This window comes from Fringilla coelebs, assembly GCF_963513975.1.
Source record: "Fringilla coelebs genome assembly, chromosome: 9".
Lineage (NCBI taxonomy): Eukaryota > Metazoa > Chordata > Aves > Passeriformes > Fringillidae > Fringilla > Fringilla coelebs.
The window spans coordinates 14,491,443-14,511,351 of NC_140067.1; the positions used below are offsets into that span (position 1 = coordinate 14,491,443).

General features: G+C 43.7%; 2 protein-coding genes across 2 annotated transcripts; both read right to left on the reverse strand.

Moving 5' to 3' along the window:
• Positions 1-4,919: 4,919 nt before the first annotated feature.
• On the reverse strand, positions 4,920-7,633 carry LOC311156792 (UPF0690 protein C1orf52 homolog). The gene is made up of 3 exons (XM_084211033.1): positions 7,364-7,633; positions 7,067-7,274; positions 4,920-5,978 (listed from the first exon to the last, which is right to left on the reverse strand). Exons 1-3 carry the CDS (start codon positions 7,619-7,621, stop codon positions 5,890-5,892), a joined length of 555 nt encoding a protein of 184 aa, XP_084067159.1. The 5' UTR covers positions 7,622-7,633; the 3' UTR covers positions 4,920-5,889.
• Positions 7,634-8,936: 1,303 nt separating this feature from the next.
• On the reverse strand, positions 8,937-14,812 carry BCL10 (BCL10 immune signaling adaptor). The gene is made up of 3 exons (XM_084211648.1): positions 14,680-14,812; positions 12,310-12,598; positions 8,937-11,269 (listed from the first exon to the last, which is right to left on the reverse strand). Exons 1-3 carry the CDS (start codon positions 14,761-14,763, stop codon positions 10,902-10,904), a joined length of 741 nt encoding a protein of 246 aa, XP_084067774.1. The 5' UTR covers positions 14,764-14,812; the 3' UTR covers positions 8,937-10,901.
• Positions 14,813-19,909: the final 5,097 nt, after the last annotated feature.

A 19,909-nucleotide genomic window follows, 5' to 3' on the forward strand; every position in this document is an offset into this window, starting at 1 on the left:
GAGCCCCAGTTAAAACAGCATCCTTTAGCATGATATCAGAAATAAAACCAGTCACATAGGGCTTCCCCAAAACCCTACAGCATTAACCAGGAGAGTCAGTAAACCTTATTCTTATAAAACAGAAGAGCTACTAATTTAGCAAACAAAAGCCATATGCAATGTAATTGAAAAAACAAACAAATGTTCAAGATGGAACTGATCACCTGAAATGGATCACTTCCCAAATGCCAGGGGAGCAAATCTCCCAGCTGCTAGTATTTCTGGTTCTTAATGCTCAAGTCTGTATGCACAATCTGGGATATAAACACATTTCTGACAGAAAATCAGTGAGAGTTTCATGGGAATTAGTGCTGTTATTAAAGGTAATAGTTTTTCAGGTCAACTTCAGCAGAATGCTATTAAAATCTAAGGGATTTTTGCAACATGAGAAGGAAAAGAAAAAATCAGGGTCTACAATATATTCCCAATATAAACTGACTGATTAATTTAAGCCCCTTCACATTATTTAGTAAACTCTGAATTTCAGAGCAGTCCATGAAGACAGCTGCACCACCCCCAGCATTACTGTCCTGTTGCAGCCAAAGCAGGCATCAGGTGAAGTTTCCTACCATATGGCATATCCAGCCCTGGAAGGATTTGCCCTATAGGCAAATCACATTAGGTATTTTCAGTGAACAAGACTATTATCTTTCAGCTCCATATGTTGTGAAAAATTAAATGAGGTCCTTTAATTAAAACCCTAAACGCATACAGTGGGTTGATTCCATCTCTAGGATCCCCACTGCTTCTCTTGAGTATAATTTTCATTCTTTTTGAATAAGCTTGAGAAAAAAAAAGTTGGTTTTAAAGGCAAATTTAACTTCTGAGTGAACTGCAGGGCCTTAGTGTTAAATGCTGTCCAGAGATACCCCAGTTCAGCAGCAACAAAATCCTCAGCATGAGTCTGTTCCAAGGAAACTTGGCAGCAGCGCACTCTAGCAGGTTCTGTGACCAGATAAATCAGCCTCAGAAATTGTCTTTTGCTATAATTCTGTCATTTGGTCCAGAATTAGTTAATTTTTTAAAAAAATGGCATTAATTTTTTTTATATTCCCTTGGCTACGCCACAACCAAAGAACCAAGGCAAACCCTGAGGTAAATCACATTTTCTGTGCCTGAATGTGTCATCCTGAGCCATGTACACCTGTGCTTACACAGGAGTCCTTGCTCTGTAGAGACCAGGGAGTTGCTAGAGAGGGTTATATGCTTCCCCAAAATGAAGAAAGTTAAACTCTCTTGTTTCACTGCATGTTTTTGCTGGTTTCTACTGATTCACTAAGGCAGCAAGCTGCCAGCACAGGCAGAAGGGCTGCTGGGGCCCTTCTGAGCAGTCACTGTCACTGCATCACTGTCTTCCTCTTGTTTTAAAGCCAAGAGGTCTGACAGGAATGGTGTGGGCCTGGCTGGCCTAGGGCAGTCAATGGGCTGGGTCATCTTGGGAAGGCACATTCCAGCCTTATTTTTGTAACCTTCCATAAAAGAAGGTTAGAAGTCCATGCTATTATAAGAAAAATGCAATTTTTCAAGGCCAATTCTTCCTCACTTTCTTATTTTACAGTAAGAAAAGTTTTTCTTGAGTATTCTTAAATTTAAACCAATTATACTTTTTCAAGCACAAGATCAAAAACTCCTTTTTGGGCTTTCCTCTTCTAAGTTAGAAACTTTGCAACTCAGTAGTTTGATTGAAATAGACATTTAGCATGACATTTAACCATTCATTATTTTCATATTGATTTTCATTGCTTTGTTGAGACACACATCTGACTAAAATTGTGTGCCAAATAATTTTTTTCATCATGATCCATCAATATAAGAATGATTTTTTTTAAAGAGAAAGGATTATAGTAATCTCCCCACACAACATTCAAAAATCATGTGAAATTTACAGTGCAAAAGCTGTTTAAAATGCCTTTATCTAGAACAGGATATTAAGAAAGTAAACAAAATAGATGTGTACTGTTTCAAGAGACACTTAACCAAGCATTAGAAGGAAAATAAGAAGGGAGTTGGGTTCTGTAGAGTGGAGCTGAGCTGCAGATGATCCAACAGGCCCTGTGCCAGCAGTAACAAAAGCGCTCTCTGCTGGAGCAGCACAGCTGGAAACCCTGCAACAGCCTTTAGAGAGATACTTTAAAAAGAGCAAGTTTTCAAGGGGGAAGCAGTATTTCATTACTATTGCCAAAGATGATGGTGACACAGCTGCCAGAGATACAGGTTCTTTACAAGGATCCGAGAGCCATGCAGAAATGTTCCTGTGAGAACAAGCCACTGATGGTAAGCAAACCTTAGATCTTGTACAAACCCCACTGTTCCTAAAATTCCTATTAAAACAGTATGTTTTGAACTAGTCCTGGCCATTACCAACCCTGTAATTGCATTTAATAATGCAACTCTCAATCATTTCAGACAATGTATAAACTTTTAGTCACACAAAATACAATTTTATCAGTCCTAAGGAAGGGATTACCACAGAAAGTGATACATTTTTAGATCAGAAGCCTAACAGAGAAACTTTTTTGTGTGTGTAAAAAAACCCCTTCTTTAGGCCTTCATTAAGAAGTAGTGATCCTTTCTGCAACAGAAGTGAAATTAGTCTCTCACATTACCTGGCCTGGCTTCTCAAAACATCCCTCACCAGTGTCAGAAAAGTTACTTCTTTAACAAAGCTGGCGTATGTTCTGCTTCCAACAGAAAGACTCCCCAGTGACTTTTGCTGTGAGCCTGTTGCAGGCAGGGTTGTTTGTTTGTGTGGTTTGGTTTGAGGAAAGTGTGTTAATCCTCCCCTCAAGTGCTGTGGTTTAGGTTTAAGTCCCCATTACACTTTCCTGGGGTAACCCTGTATTAATCCTGTATTTGTTTTTGTATCAGTCCATCTACAGCAAGAAACACATGGTGGGAGAAGGTATGGGAAGGGATGGAAAATCAGGGTTTGCTCCAGAAAACAAGTTTACTTAGTTAGAAGACAAGAAAATACCAGGTTCTTGTGCTGCTGCTCACAGCTACAGCAAAGCGAATATATCTTTGTCTTCTGAAGCTACCAAAACTAAAGCATTCTAAAGATGAAGACCACTTCATCTTCTAAATGAAGAGCCCTGATAAAATTATTTGATAAGGACTAAAAATGCTTATCTCCATTCATTGAATTCATTGCATTCTTACATCAACAGAGCCCCACAGGCACAGGCTTCCCTGAAAATTCCTGCAGCTCAAAAGAACCAGCAGCACAAACAGAAATCCCGCTTCTTCTTCAGTCCTGACATTCTGAGACAGCCACAGCCTGCCCAGCTAATCACTGCCTCTTGCTACATCATTTGTTGAACTTCACCTCAGCCAGTGCAGCCAGAAAATGCCTTTGGCAGGAACAGAATCAGATTTCTTAGCAAGGTGCCTCCGTTTGCTCAAGGGTTTTCTAATCACATCTTATGCTAGTGTTTTTGAGAATTCTTTTCCTCTGTAACATTTGCCCTCCTGTGAATTACACAGGGGATGGCATCTCCTCCTGAGCATGCCTGGACAGCCATTCCCACTCAGCTGCTGCAAGAGCAACTGGCCTGTCAGCAATGCCCCTCTGTAGGGCACTGGTACCACCATGCCTGTGCCCAGGCCCGAGGTGTATGTTCACTCTCACTGTCTTCCCCTGAAAGACAATCCAGGATAAACTGTTCAGCAGTCAGAGATTTTCTGAACATCTGAGCTATCAGTTTAAGTTTAGTTGGTGTTTACTCACATTTCACAGTGCCTGATGTGTCGACAAATGTTCATTATTAGCTGCCCAAACCTGAAGAAAACTTCTAAGTCTGTTTCTTGAAGTCTTTTGAGTTGCTTCAGAAGCTGCAGCATTGTACCACTTCTCTTATCTCTGAAGCATCTCTATTGAAAAACTTCCAGCTACAGAACCAATCTATCCAAATAATTCAGCTTCACACAGGCTCTGACAACCTTGTTTCAGATGTCTTACTTCAGAAAAAGGCAAAGAGTTTTTTGTGCCATTTCTCCTGAACAGGGAAGCTGCCATGGTCTCTGCTTACCATGAAGATTCCCTCAACCTGCAAAAAATACAATTAATTGTTCTTCTCCCAGGCTAGCCATGCTGGCTTTCTTCTTGGAAAGTGAGTATCAGATGGCATTAACTTCAAGAAAACTGGATACTACATATATCAAATGGTCTGAAAACAGAAGGAGCAATTGGCAGGATAACTTCCTCAGCTGCCCTGTGGAATAGCAAAAATAAATGGACAAAAGCCTCCTTGGTCACAGCAGTCATGGGAAAGCATCTTATTTCAGAGCTGGTGACACTAACCTTCAGCTGTAACACTCTTCAAGGAGCACTGCACTAGCAAACACAACTACTGTAAGACTCAAAAATGCAGATGGGGTATTTTGAGAAACCCTACAGAGAGCTGGCACTCCATAAGCTCTGCCATGACAGTATCCCTCATCCTGCAGCTTGCCAGGACAGTGGCTGGTACCTGGGTTTGCACTAGGAAAGGTGGGCACAGGAGCCCTCAGCTGTGTCAAGTATCACAGATTTGGCCCCACAGCCTGTGAAACTGGCAAGGAGCAGTTGTAGTCTGCAGGTAGACAAGGATCCAGAGAAAGCATTATCACACTGCCAAGGCTAGAATTGCATAACTTCTTAATAACTTCATATATTTACTGAAAATGAATACATTTTTTCTATATATTGAGGTTTAAAAAAATCTCTTAAAATCACTTAAAATATATGAACACCATATTAGCACATATGTATATAGAATCTGTTCTGCCAAAGTAAAGCTAGTCCAAGACAGAAGGAAAATAGAAAACAAAAATTTTTACATTAACAATTTAATTACAGGAACCTCTACTAGCAGGCACTAATCTCACTGCAGATTTTTTAAGGCACAGAATCTTTATCTGAAAATATACAGCAACCTTTTCTCCAATCCAGTACAAGTTGGTACCAACATATACAGACCCAAAAACCCAGTCAGCAGCATACCACAAATGCAACATATACTGGGTAGCACTTTGAGAAGACTACCAACTGTTTGTACTGAAATAAATACAATTTGGCAGCAAAGACTCTATCATAGCTTTGTCATAATTTTTGTCCACATAAATATCTTGATTCTATTTTCTGTTTCAGGAAGAACACATTACATGCTTCAATTCTCCCTCCATCAGTTGGTCTCCTGTTTCACTGAAGAAGATCTGATAATATCAGAATAATTATAAAACATTAAACTCAATTTTAGGTCCATTTTTTTTCAGTTTGTAGTTCTGTATTTATTTAAAGAAAAAAGCCCTGAGGAATCTGTTAAGTCACATATCAGTGAATGGCATATAATACAGAATTCATTGCTCCTATTTCACCAAGCATGCAATGCAATATTTATACCACAGATGTTTTCAAATGTCGTTTTATTCCAGTGACTATTTGCATCTATACATATATTTAAAAACAACATTATGTGAACATATCACACCTAAAAAATCTTTAGTACATACTCCTTTATAAAAGGTTTTGACACAATGGAAAAGTCAGTCCAGAAAAACGCATGTTACCAGGTTTCTTGATAAACAAAATCCTGTGAAGCCCTGTAACCTGCACGAGCACGAGTATCCATGGCAATGGATCTTTCACCTAAATCCTTGTTTCAAATAAACAGGTTTAAATTTTGTTCTGTAAACAAGTTCTACCACAACACTGTCCATTTAATTGTGTGCTTTCCAAAAGGCAAGCATACTACAGAAATAAAATTCCCTACCCGAGAGAGAAATGCAGTAAACACATATTTGTTTCCCATTCCAGCACTGGAATCCAAGTTCCTTGAAATTCTCATTATGTCTAAATCCAAAACACCCTGCTTATACCTTCTTCTTCTTCTTCTTTGCCTGCTCTCCAGACTCTACTTTACGTTTCTTAGCAGAAGCTGGTTCATCGTCTTTTTCACCATCTTTAAATAAAAGAAAGGTTAATGAAAGTCAGCAAAGCCAGTTCTTTCTCTTCAACACCATCCTGTCTCAGAACAACCGACTTAACCACATCTGAGATAGCTGGGAAAAAGACACTGTAGCATTAACTGACAACATCCTCATTTTTGCAATGCAGACACTATGTGTACAAAACAGGAATGGTTACTTCTTATTACTGCCACAAACCACTGTAGGCAACTAAAAAGAGGCTTTATGCTACTATACAGTACCTGTTCTAAAAAAAAAATATTATTTGACTAGCTAATAGGAAAAGCTAGAAAATGACATTTTTGAAGCAGGAAGTAATGTCAAGATCAATTAACATTTTATCTTCTTCCTTTGGATGAAGGCTGACTAAGAGAAATGCATGGACGGAGAAAACACAAAACACATGGAGAAAGTCATAAAAACTGCTGCTGGGAAAGAACACCCAGAACCAAAAAACAGGCAAGACAGCAAAAAAATCCTTCTTTTGGAAAAGCTTTGTTGACAAATTTACCAATGAATGAAAACATTACTGCGTGTCCTGAAAGCTCGGAATTTCTTTTTTGGTTCTGTTCTCTTGGTTATTGCTGGCTATTCTCTTCCTCCAGCAATTAAAAAAAACAAATCCTCCCACCTATCAAATATTTCTTTACTTCCTAAATTACCATTACAGCTTGTAATGACCTACTTCTACTACTAAGGTCAACACCTCAGTGTAAAGCACCTGAAGCTTTTACACCACCTTCAGTTTTAGTAGCACCACGAGTGAACCTGTTGGTTTCATAGAACTACAGTGCCACAGACTCTGATGCTTCCCTGCTAATGACAGAGGGAGAGGAGCAGAGGGACTGCTCGAGGGTCTGTGTTGAATCCAGGAAAGCCAAACCACCGGCACTGCAGCCCGCCCACCCCTGCGGCCAGAGCGCTCTGCCCTTGGGCAGCAGTGGAGCAGGAGGAGCCAGCAGAGCTTCCCCCGGGCCCAGGGCACGCAGGGCAGCCGGGGCAGCCTCCCGCCCGCCCGGCAGGGCTCCGGCAGCGCGCACCGCCTCCCGCGCGAGGCACACCGCCTCAGCCAGCGCCTCACCCGACTCCAGGGGCTCCTGCTCCTCGTCCGGCAGGAACTTGGCTTTGCCGGCCTGGCGGGGCGCGTCGTCGCCGTTGTCCTCGTAGATGTTGGACCACTTTATGGCCATGTCGAGGGTGGGGGCCGGCGGCGGCGGCTTCTCGGGCGGGCTGTAGGTCTCCGGCGGGGGCACGGCGTTGCTCCTCCACACCTTGAACTCCCTTGGGGGCTGCGGGAGAGAGCAGAGCGCCCGTCACGGCGGCCCGGGGGCCCGTGGCGGGCCCGGCGCCGCCGCGGTTCGCCCCGCGCCCCACGCACCTCCTCGGGCGCCCGCAGGACGCGGCTCTCCCAGTCGATCTCCTTGTTGAGAGGGTTGTAGAGGAAGGCGGGCGGCTGCGACACCCGACGGAAGAGCTCGTCGGGCGGCGGCAGCCGCGGCCGCCCCGGGGTGCCCCCCGAGGCCGCGCCGGCTCCCGCCGGGCGCTCCTCGGGCCGCGGCTCGTCGGGCTCCGAGTCGGAGCTGGAGCTGCCGTAGGCCGCGAAATAGCCCAGCGGGTCCTCCCCCTCCGCCGCCATGGCGGGGCCGCGCCTCGCACCGCCCGCGGAAACCGCGCCCGCGCCGAGAGTTCCGGCCCGCGCTGCCGCCGGCCCGGGGCCCGCGCGGGGCCGGCGGAGGGGAGCCGCGGTGCGCGGGGGGCGGCAGGCTCCCGCCGGAGCCGGGGCGCTTCCCTTCGAGTCACCAGACACCGAAATTCAGACACGAAACCGAGCCAACCCGCCTGTCTCCCTTTTCACACCTGGAGGCCTAAGCAGAGGGAAAACGAGTTTTCATTAATGTCCGACCACCGGCTACCCTAGGGCAGACACAGCGCTGATTATCACTGCTCCAGGAGATATCTGGACCAAAACAGATTTTTCAAATTTGTTGGACCAAGTTTGTACTAGACCTCCCTTGTGATTGACTCATACGCACATTACCGCATCAGCTAAAATACTGGTGCTGTTCGAAGGGGATGAAGGGCAGGACAGGCTGAGGTTGGGTATCTGGAAAAGCTTTTTCATCCAGAGGGTGTTTGGGCACTGGGACAGCTCCCCAGGGCAGCGGTCACAATACCAGCCTGGCGGAGCTCAGGGCTTGGGCAACACTCTCAGGCACAGGCTGTGACTCTTGGGGTGTCCTGAGCAGCGCTGGGAATTGGGCTCGGGGGTCTTCATGAGTCCCTTCCAACTCAGCACATGTTATGATTCTATGTTCAGATGACTTATACTACCAGAAGCAGGATAAGATCTGAGGAAGGGGTTTTGGTTTTGGTTACACTATGATCACTTCCTTATTGTAAAGACACTCAACCATATCCAGCCGATTGCTCATAATCAATACTATGTCATTCTTTTGAAGTAAGCCCTATACACAAAGTACAATGAAAACGACCACTGAAGTGAGACACCACAGTGCTTGCAGCATTTGCAAATCCTTTTTTGTCATGCTTCTCAGCACTCAAAGTTTTTGTTTCTCCCCTGCTTTTAATAAAAATCTTAATTTAAGAATGAAATCAAGATATGCGTGGTTGGAAGCAACTCTTCTCACATCCGTAGGAAGTTGAGCAATAGAGTCATTTGAAAAAAACCAAGATTCAGGTTAGTACTAGTAGTCAGAACTGCAGGAACTACTTAAGCAGCAGAGCTGGTGATTTCACATGCATGTTTTCCTTACAGGCTGTTCTTGAGTGCAGTCCTACCGGCACAGGCGTTTCACATTAAGTCAGTCTTTCCACCAGAGACAAACTTCTTAAAAAGACAAGGAGAACAAAACCAAAACCACACATCAAGGTAATGGCATGAACTGCTCTTGCAACCTGTACATCTTAAAAATGAGAGAGGCAGACAGAAAAACAGGCAATTATACAAAAGATTTTATTCCAAAAGTTGTGATAAAAACACGTTTTAAAAATGCACATTACAGACATTTGGAAAGACAATACATTCACTCAAGGTCTCAGGTTTGTAGGCTCCACTGGGAGTGGTCCCTGCAGGCTGCACACTGCACGGGGCAGGATGGGGAGCAGCAAGGCAGCCTCCACCCTGAGCTGGTGCATTTTCTCTGTTAAGGCCAACCCTGCTCACTCTCTTCTCTTTACAAGAACCCAGAAGGGACTTAAGCCTAAGCACAGTTCTTTAAGTGGTTACAGTGGGCATTTAGACAAATCACTCTCTAGATGTCCCAGGTAGGTGCAACTACAATTCAAGTTAAAGGAAGAGAGGAAGTTCATCCTATCCTTAATTTCATGTTAAAGAACAAAGTTTGGCTTGCATATTTAGGCACTTAATTTCCAGAGTGCCATCTCATCTAAGCAGTTCCACTGAAAAGCATTTTCACTGTCTGGACAGTATATGATTGTAGATGTAGACAAGAAAAACAAGGATTTTTATAAGCACATCTTTCTCACATGTAAGATGTTGATATACTTGGGATGGAGTGTAGTTGAACACTGCATTTGATTTTAATCTACTTCCAGAACCAGAATAAGAGTGAACAGCAATTTAGAGAGACTATACTGAAGTCCTGCAGGTGGCCTGTCTCCACAAAAGGAGAACAGTTTAGTAACAATACCCTGGAGTGCATTGGAGTGGCATTCCATGGCCATTCTTTAGCATGAGAGCCAAAATCATTTAGGACCTTAAATACAAACCTGCCCTTTGATATACTGAAAACACCCCATCACTTTAGAGTGTAGTACTGCAGAACACAGCTGTACACATGTCAAATTAAGAATCCACCAAGTCATTTTGAAATTATTATAGGCACCTGCACAAAAGGTAGGCTACAATTCGAGTATGAGAGGAATTCAGTATGTTACATGGTGGCAAGAAATGAGAACCTTCCCATGTTGAAACAGTTTAAAATGCATTTGATTCTAAACAATTTGAAATGTAAACCTGTCTGTCTGCTTTGAAGAGGAGGCATTTGAAGTGCCGTATTTCCAAGAGTCCTTCAGGTACAGATATTTTGTGTCACACAGCTTCTCCTCTGCTTCCCTAGTGGGACAAAGCATACAAGCTTTGCTCCTTAAGAGCATCCTACAATAATGTTTTCTTACAGCCCTCACAATGCCATTAGAGCAGTTTACATTCCTTTTCCAGTACTAAAGAGAATTTATATTTAAAGTGCATCTCAAATCAGGAATCTTTAACTAATATACAAGAAGAATACACTGAGGCCTGCAGAAGTGTATTTGTGATACTGATGCCTTTTTATGTACCAGTAGGACAAAGTTCACACATGGAAGAAACTCCTTGCTAATAAGCATGAGGTTTTTTTTTCAAATGGAGCAGCACACATATACATGGAGAGCAGAATTTATCCTAGTGAGAAACACTTACCAAAAAGCTTAAACTCATTTATCCAGTTAAGTAAGCTTAAGTTTTTAGTTCAGATTTTTTTCCATACTCAGTATTTTTCCTAACCATCTTCCCCAGTGTGCCCATCACAGAAACATTAAGAAAAGCTGATTTGTTAGTTTCTGCAGAAAGAAAAAAACCATTTGTTTTATAAGTCCAGCTAAAGTATCTGCTGGTGTGAAATCTAATACACTAAATGTGAAATCTCATACACATTGGTTTAAAAAAGAAACATTTGTTGGTGTAACACCACAATATTTTGTACAAAGCTCCCTAAAAACAAAACAAACAAAAAAAGTCAAGCAGCACCAGCATCACACAATTACAAAATTGAAATAGAAATTGCATAGATTATTTCCTCCAATTTTCCTAACAGTTTGAAAACATTTTTTAACCTTCATGAGCCATCCCACAAAGCTTCAGTACCATTCAGATGAACAGATGAAAGTCACTGCGTTCACTGTGGCTGAACGGAACGCGATCTTAAAGGCAAGAAGCAATTGTCACTTGAACTAGTGCATGGCTCCTGCTGGTCTGACTGGAGCTCTGGGGGCAGGGGGGGTGCACCAGGGTCTCCAGGCCCTGGGAGGGTGGCTGAGAAAACACTGCACTGTGAATTTCCCATCTCTGCAATTGGCAAATTCATTGAATGAAGAGAGACAGCAGACACAAATGCAGCGGTGCTATAATCTTCTTCTGGGTGATGTATCTGGGTAGATTCTTTGTCTTTTGTTTTATCCAGAAAATTAGATTCATCAGAAAATGATCTAGAAAGGTTATTTGTTCCTCCATACAGTGAGGTCATACAGGTGCTGCAGCTTAAACCTAAGACAAAAAAACAGATACTGGATTTAATTACAGTATGAGGACATCTTCAACTGTGCTGTGATTTAATATCAGTAAGACTGTCAAAAATCAACTGTCCATATTTTCAACAGACTAACCCTTCATCTCACCTGTGACATCCAGAATTTCTGACAAATTAAAAAACAAACATGCAGGGTGTCTAGAATAGAAACTATGAATAGTTTCTCTGTACTCAAGTACCAGACAGTACTTGACAAAGATGCACTGTAACTTAAAGTCCATTTTAGAAAGTCACTTTAGCCCTTTGGTCCAACTTTTTAAAAATTTTTCTCACTGTGTTCTTCAAACTTTTAAGAGCTTCACCTGCTGGTTTTGTTCCAAAGTGGACAGCATTTCAGGCTATTTTACCTGAAGCCAGAGCAAACCTCCGGCCCTTCATCTCTACGGTTAGAACCTACTTCTTCATTCTCTATTTGCCTTTTGATGGGTGTGGAAGGGGAAGTAACACTTTTGGTGTAGAAAACCTATGCTTTCTTTCTCTGCCTTAAACTGTGAGTACACACAGTCACTTCAAGGTTTGGGTGTCAGCAAAACCTCTAAGCCTGTATGGAAAAACACACACATGTATTTACAGTGTCTACTTTAAAGCTGTGGCATTGAAGGGAACTCCCCTCAAGCTGCGTTTGCTAGTGTATCTTCTGCTCAGCACAAAGTTTAACTAAACCAGAGCATCCTGCCCCTGCAGCAAACAGCTCGAAGAGAAATGCAAGATGGAAGATAACCATACATATTTGTAAAGCAAAACTGAAATGTGAAGACAGATTTATCCATCATAACAATACAACAGGGTTTTTTTTTGCTACTTGTTATTTATGATGGACGTGTTCAGACAGTAAAAAGGAAAAGCCAGGATACATGCACTAGGATCTTAAACACAAACCAGTAATATTTCCAAATATGTTGCTCCAAATATCAGAGGATGACTTTAGTTTTGGATTTTAATTTTGCAGACCCTCCAAATAAAACCTATGTCTTACACAGCATTAAAAATTTGTTACCTTTAAGAGCTTCAAGCTTTTCATTTTTGACTTTTAGCACTACATCAGTTATCTTTTGTAACAGGAAGTTTTGTGTTCTTTCTCGTCTGATAGATTCAATCAAAGTATCCAGTCCCTTTGGATTTTCTGCTAAGTAGTCCAATAACTTCCCAGTTTTCTTCCTACTGGAAGATCGAGCAGAAATTTCTTCTGTGTCCTCCCTAGTGAGTATTTTCTTGGAACGCAGGTAATCAAAGTGTCTCTCAGCTATGATCTTATCACACAGGTAAGGACGCATCCTTTCCAAAGCCTGGAAAACAAAACAAACTAGTATTAGCCAACATTTCACATTATTTAGAAGCCTGTGGTTGGAACCTATATGATTTTGATGCAGGTTAGCAGAAGAATTTTTAAGGCTGCTGCTGTGTTACTTGGTTGAGATTTTTCTCAGTGTAAAAGATTCTTTTAAAAGACGGTTCCCTAATTATCGCTTTCATTATCTCTTTGAACTCAGGAGATCCAACACTTGTTAAGAAATATGGTGACTACCCATAGAAGTTATGCTTACATAAGGTCTGAGGTTAGCACATTTCAAAACAGTCAAGTAAAAATGAAATTATAGCAAACAGCACCTACTCACTGTCTACAAATACACCCATTTTCACTGATCATCTGATTGCCACATTTCCATACCGTTGTATCCTTGAGCCACAACTCCAAAATACTGCAGCTATTGATGTTTGCTGTACATTGAGCAAAAGCAGGCTCAAAACAACAGCATGAATATACTAACAATTCAAAAGGTCTGTAAATAAACCCATTTATTTACAAAATTTAATTATTTATTTACACTATTGACAGGTTCAACAAATTACTGATATCCAAAATACATGCACTTTTATCCATAAACGTATGTACTCTCAACAACATTAGTGGCTACTTTTTGTCTTTTGTAGCCCTATTTTATTGTATGAGTGATTTTATACGGCTCATCCTCATCCTTCTCAGCTCTTAACTGCATGACTCCAAACTTTATAACTCCTCCCCAAGACAAGCTTGCCCAGACCAGGATGTCCTTGCCAGTTTTAGCTTCCTGAGGTATGCTGTCCCCTGTCACACACAGTGCTTCTGCTAACACAGCACCCAGGCTTGCAGAGATCCCATCAAAGTTACCTGAACAGCTCTGAGAGAGCCAAGTCAGTTGTGAAGCCACAACATTTAAAATCTGAGTGCAGGAGCTCTAAAGTCAGATTGATGGGACTGCATTTTGATGATAAAACAAATGTTATTTGTTTCTACCTAAGATTTCCATCCTTTCTGCTCCAAGCACTGTGGGAGGACCTGTAAGGTTAAGGGCTGAAGTGACAATCATGCACTTCTGTGAGATGCAGCCGTGGGTTCAGTCCCTGACCCAGACTAACATACCTGTCATGTTACATCTATTGTGTCTGACTCAAGTAGCTTTTATCCTTTTTTGGTGTAACTACCCAATGGCACCTATTGCAGTATTACCCTGTGGAAACGAGTACCAGCTTGAAAACATGTCTCACAGAACTATGACAAAGCATTTAAAGGAAATCACTTAAGCATCAAGCTAGAAAGAAACAAAAACCAAACTGCGGGCAGTCTTCACTGTACTTTAAAAGAATATTAAAAAACCCTAATGAATCAAACTTAAGATACTGTAAATTGCAAATAGAACCATGGATAGGCAAAAAATAAGTGATAAACTGTGATTTTCTTTTTTTTTTTTTAATTAAGCAATCACTTTTTGAGGTTGGTTAGTACATTGCTTCCCAGTCTCAGGTTGAGGTAAATTAATCAAGAGTGAATCAGGATGAAGTCTTCCCTCAGATTCCAGACATCGGTGAACAAGTATAGGGGAAAACTCAAGAAATTAGAGAACAATAAGCTTCAATAAAAAGTACCTAAGTATACCCAACGAAGATATCCACGCTTTCTAAGAGAGAGTTTTACTGGCACCAGGAGCAGCACACACATTTTCAGCCATGCTCTGGGTACCACATTACTCCTCCCGTCTGCTGCCTCCTGCGCTCCAGGGCGGCGCAGGCACCGGGAGGCCCGAGCCGTGCAGCCGCGCAGCCCTGCCCCTGCAGCGCAGGCCCCGGCACGGCGGGAGCGCGGGGCGAGCTCCGGGCCCGGGATCCGCGAGTCACGATCAGCCTCACGCCGGGGGACCGCGGAGGGCAGAGCCGTGCTCGAGATTCCCCGCCGCCTTCCCGGACGCGCCGCCGGGCCGGGCCGGTCCCGTCCCGCCCGCCGCCCCCGCGCCGCGTCCCCCGCCCGCTCCCACAGCGCTTCCGCTCCCCCGCCCGCGCGCGGGCCCCACTCGCCGCTCCGCGCCCGGCCCCCGGCCCGCCCGCCACTTACATCCTTCTTCACCTCCGCCATCTCGTCCTCCGTCAGCGGCCGCCCCGCGCCCCCCGAGCTCGACCACGACCCCGGGCCCTCCATGGCGGAACCCTCGGCGGCGCCGCTGGGGAAACCCGCGCGGGGCGGTGCTTCCTTCCGGCCCCGCCCCCGCCGCCTCCGCCCCCGCCACCTCCGCCAATGGGCGCTCAGGGATGGGGCTCCGCCCCGCCCCAGCTGGGACAGACCGCAGCCGCGCCCCAGCTCGGCCCCGCCCCCCCGCCCCGCCAATGGGAGCTCAGGACTGGCGCTCCGCCCCGGCCCCGCCCAGTGGCGCGTGCGCGCCGGCGGCCGCGGGAGCGCGCGGGGCCGTGCCGGGCCCTCAGGGCGGGCGCTCGGTGGCGCGGGCGCTGCGCCCTGGGCCGGAGCCGCCCCTGCCCCTCGCCGGGCCTGTCGGGACGTGTGGCAACCCCTCCGCTAAAGCGCCTTGAGCGTGCGGAGCGGTGTCGGAGCCCGCGGCTCGTGCGGGTGCTGGCACGAGTGACAGCGGCTGGCGGTGCCGGGCGCCCGCCGGTTTCGGGGCCTGGCGGTGTTCAAAGGCCCCTCCGTGCGCAGGGCCGTGCTCCAAGGCAGCAGCAGAGGGAGCCGCTGCCCCACCGGGACACGGCGCCGCCTCCCCAGCGAGAGGGAGCGCTGAACTTCAGCAGGCGGTGCTCTTGCAGCTGACACGGGTGGAACTCTTAGGAGTGCATATCTTCCTTTCGGCAGATAAACATGAACATAAGTAGAAGCGATCAACACTGAGGTTTGCTGTCAATAAGGAAACCTACCAGTTTTATGGTAGTTTTACAGTTTTACAAAGTCTTTGATTGACATGCTTTGTTAATGCAATAGTACTTTAAATATTAACTGTGACAGCATCTATTTCACAGTGCTAGCAGTCCCAGTTTTAGAATAAACACGAAGATCCTTCCCAGAACACTTGAAAAATAAAGGACTAGGCACCTGGTGACTGGACTGATTTCTGCAGAGCTGGGTGTTAAAATCGGGGCATTCCCCAGACTGGTTGCCAGCCAGCTCTGTTCCCTGACCCTGCTGGGAAGGCTCCTCCGGCCAGTGAAAACTCTCTCAGGCAGCCCTGGCTGCTGCTCGTTTGGGGCACACCTGTTCACAGCCCATGGCCTCCTGTCATTCCCACCCCCAGAAGCCTTTTTTTGGTGTAGTGCATTTGAATTTCTCAAAGCTGTGTATCTCTGCAAAGTAACCTATTTATCTCCCATTTTCCTGCTCAGAGAGCTGCAGGGCTGACGATTTTTCCCCAAGTTCAAGTGCCGACATTCATCTTCCCTAATCTGTGCTATGCACCCAAAATACATGGAAAGCTTTCAGCTCCTCTGATGCTTCCAAGGGAACTGATTGTGGCACTTCTGAAACAGAGCCAGGCATCTTCCCAGCCCCTGACTCCCACCTCTGTTTATTATATCACATGCCTTTCAGCTCTTCCTCTTCAGGGTGAATTATATTGTGGACTTTGCTGGCTCCATACAACACTGCTGATAAAAACATCTATCATGCATTCTGGATTTAGAGTATTTGTTAATAACCTTGCTCAGCAAGAGGTCCAGTTCAAAGCCATGTGATGTCTGGAGGGTTAGGCTGCTGATTCCTGAGCTGTGTAGGAGACAAACTGGAATGATTTCACTTCAGCAGTCAGGAAGAGAGCATGTGGTTAGCAAATACAAGAACAGAATATATTTTAGCAGACTTAATGCCAAAACACCCTACCAGGATTTAATGGTCCAGGCAGCAGGAAGAAGGCTACTCTCTGCATGAAACTCATTTCAGGAGAGTAACAGCCACTCGATATTCAGAAGTGAGCCTCAATGCAGAGTGAGTCAGGGATCATTTCCTTCAAGGCAGCTGGAAAGATTTTGGACATTGCATTGGTGTATGAGTGTGTACATCTGTACTGTCCATCTAGTATAAATTTCTAGACTAAATTTCCAAAATAAATTTTGAAAACTGTTTACAACCCAGGGGTTTTTACAAAACTCCCTGTGAAGATAAAGAAAATGTTGTAACACTGTCAGAGTGCCCAAGAGGTCAGTCAGCTTTTCAGAGCTGTGACTGGCTCCAGGCTTTGTTCCCCTTCTGCCCTCAGTGACCGAGCCCTCTCCAGGCAGCACGTCCTTACTGCTGAGCAGGGGCCTTTCCCTGGAAGTTTCATGTGCTCCCATCCCATTCTCCTCCTGATCCTCGCCCAGGGCTCTGGTCTGGGTTCCCAGGACAAGCCCCTTCTGGTGCTGGCAGGACAGCCCAGCCCCTGTGAGAGCTGTGGGACTCTACAGCTCAATTCCTTAGGGAGGAGGAAGCTGCCAGACAGAGAGAAGGGAAGGAGTTTGGTTGAGTTACAGATCCAGGGCCCTTCCCAAACTCAACAGATACCTGCAGCAACCAATGGTATGTTTCAGCTACTAAACCACAGCAATAAACCTACAGGTCATGAATTTTGGGGGGTGAGGTTGCTGAGAGCCCAGAATGTCTGGGCTTTATGATGCAGGAGACAGTGACTGATGTTTTTAAGCAGCATGTACTTAGAGTGAGGACTGACTCTCTACACTCAAATGTAGAACTCTCTACTCGATGAAGTAATATCCTACAGCTAAGTTTTGCAAAGAACACCCCTTGTTAAATTACTACAATTTTGCTTTTTTCAGGTTTGGTATTCTATGGGAAACTTCTTAATACGGCAAGTGGGTGTGGCTTGTCTATATTTACTTATTTTTAATCATTGCCATTAAGAAATAAATTCAAGTAAATTGATACCAACTCTCTCCTGTAGACATGGGTACACATGTAAATGAAGTAGCTGAAAATACTAATTGCATCACACTAAATGTATTCACATTAGGCACAGCACTGATTTAAATATATTCGTTAAAAATCATACTTTTAACCAATGCTGTAAAATCAGTTTGAAGGCTGTAGTTTTGAACCACTGACTCCTGGGCTGCCAGGAGATGGCACTGATGGCCCACGAGCCCTGCACACACGCCCATGATGGAGCCAGAGTGACTGCAGGGTCACCCTGCTCCTGGATCCCAGAATTGTCACCTGCTGGCATTGCAGCCCGAGGGTGCGAGCAGAGAGCAGCCCCAGGAGCAGTTTGTAGCACACAACAGGAAGTATTTAGATATAACACATGCAGTTATCTGTCAGGTTACCTCAAAGCAATCAGTCTCTGGAGTGCAGTCACCTCTCCTGACTTGTGGGGGAGAAAAGACACAAGAGCTGTGTGAATAATTTAACCATAATGGGAATGCCACTAAACCTTTGTAGTTTCAACTTTTGCAAGTTACAGTAAATGCAGGCATTACAGAGAAACACACACTGTACTATGCTAACATCTGTTTTGTTACCTTGGACAGCAATAAAATTAACCATGACCACTCACAGACAGTATCTCCTCTTAAATGTTGAGTCTAAAATGATAATTTGTTTTTCAAGAGTCAAGATTTCCCCAAACAGAATTAAGAGTTTTAGTGCTAATGTCTATAATTGGCTTTACTTCTAGGTATGTAATAAGCTTGGAAATAAAAAGACAGCATGAAACACTATTAAATTAAATACATATACTTTCAGTTCCAAAAGAAGAAGCACGAACTGCACAGAGTATGGTACAACTGACACTTTATTCCTTCGTGATGGAGATATAGAGTAGTGAAACTGCAAGAGTCACAAAAAAAAATTAAATCAAAGTGCAAACCTCTATTAGAACTGATTATGGAATGTATTGATGTTTTTGGCACAAAAAGTGGGGAATTATATACTGCAACAAGATGAAGTTTAATGAATGTAATGCTTCTGTGCTCAGTAGTCACATTTGTGCACTGCAGAACAATACAATGTAAAACAGTGACTAACACGATTCACATACAACTCCATACAATTTACATCACACGTCCAGTTAAAACTTCTCTGAAAATACATGAGGTCCACTGCTACTCTGTTCACAATCACTTAACAAATACCATTGTTTAAGCAAGCTTATCTTTTCAGCTTCCTTATTGAAAAAAGCAAAAATAGACAATCTTAAATAGTAAATTACTTTCCTCAAATGTTTCCATGTGGATGTTGATGTTTTCTATTAATTTGGCTCTGACTTCATTGATAAAACATATATGAAGCTGAACAAAATCAAAAGCTTTTTTCCCCATATTTTCCAATGTGCTGTGAACAAACAGCATTCTGTATACTGGCTTTTTGTTTTCAAAACTGGACATAGTGGTGCCTATGAGCTCTATTCCTATCACATGGAAATCACCAAAAAAAATCAGAGCACAGCTTCACACAGTGGCATCTATTTAGAACTGAATATTAGCACGTAAACACAAAAATACATAAATGGAAGAATTCAAGTTTATCTTATAAGGTACAGTATGCATTCACATTTTCATTACAGAGAGAGACACTGTATTCACATTCTGTTGAAGAAAGAAACCCACAATATCACACCTCTCCCTAAACTCTTAGCAAAGATAACCTTGAAATACCTATAATGCACATTCTGGCTCTTTCATTTCAACTTAGCTAAACTGATTGCTGAAAGGAAAAATCCTTTGATGAGTAATTCAAGCCCCATTGCTGAGCTATTACCACAAGAACTTCTGTACAGGTCAGCTCTGTCATACAGCCTGACAGTTGTTATCAAGAGTTTTATGTGGGCAACTATCAGTATTCAGTGTCTCATCTCCTTTTTTGGTTTGGGATTTTATTTTATTATTTATATTAATCAAGGATGATGATTTATATCAGGCATCTGAGAAATGTTCTGGTGACAAAATGTACAGGACATGCATTAGATGCACATGTGTCACTGCAGAAATGTCCTCACAACTGAATTCTTTGTTCGGGCAACAGAAAAATAAACAGCAAACAGCAAGAACAAGAAGCATTTGGCATGATTTTAGTTCTTGGTACCATACTGCAAATACATAAACTGAAGTGTTCATAATATTTTTCTTTCTAATGCCAGAATAAAGATTAACAGGAGAAGCTGTGAGGTGAGGGCGATCCCACTAACCAGCTTATGTAACTTTTGGCATCAGACTAAGATGTAATTTAGAGCAGCTATGTTAAGAGGCTGTGATTCCTACTGAGGCCAAGAGAGAGAAAGCAGGTGTGGTTTTAGAGCACCTCAATTTTGTGCCTGAAGATAGACAGTTTGAATACAACAACTGAAGGAATTCCG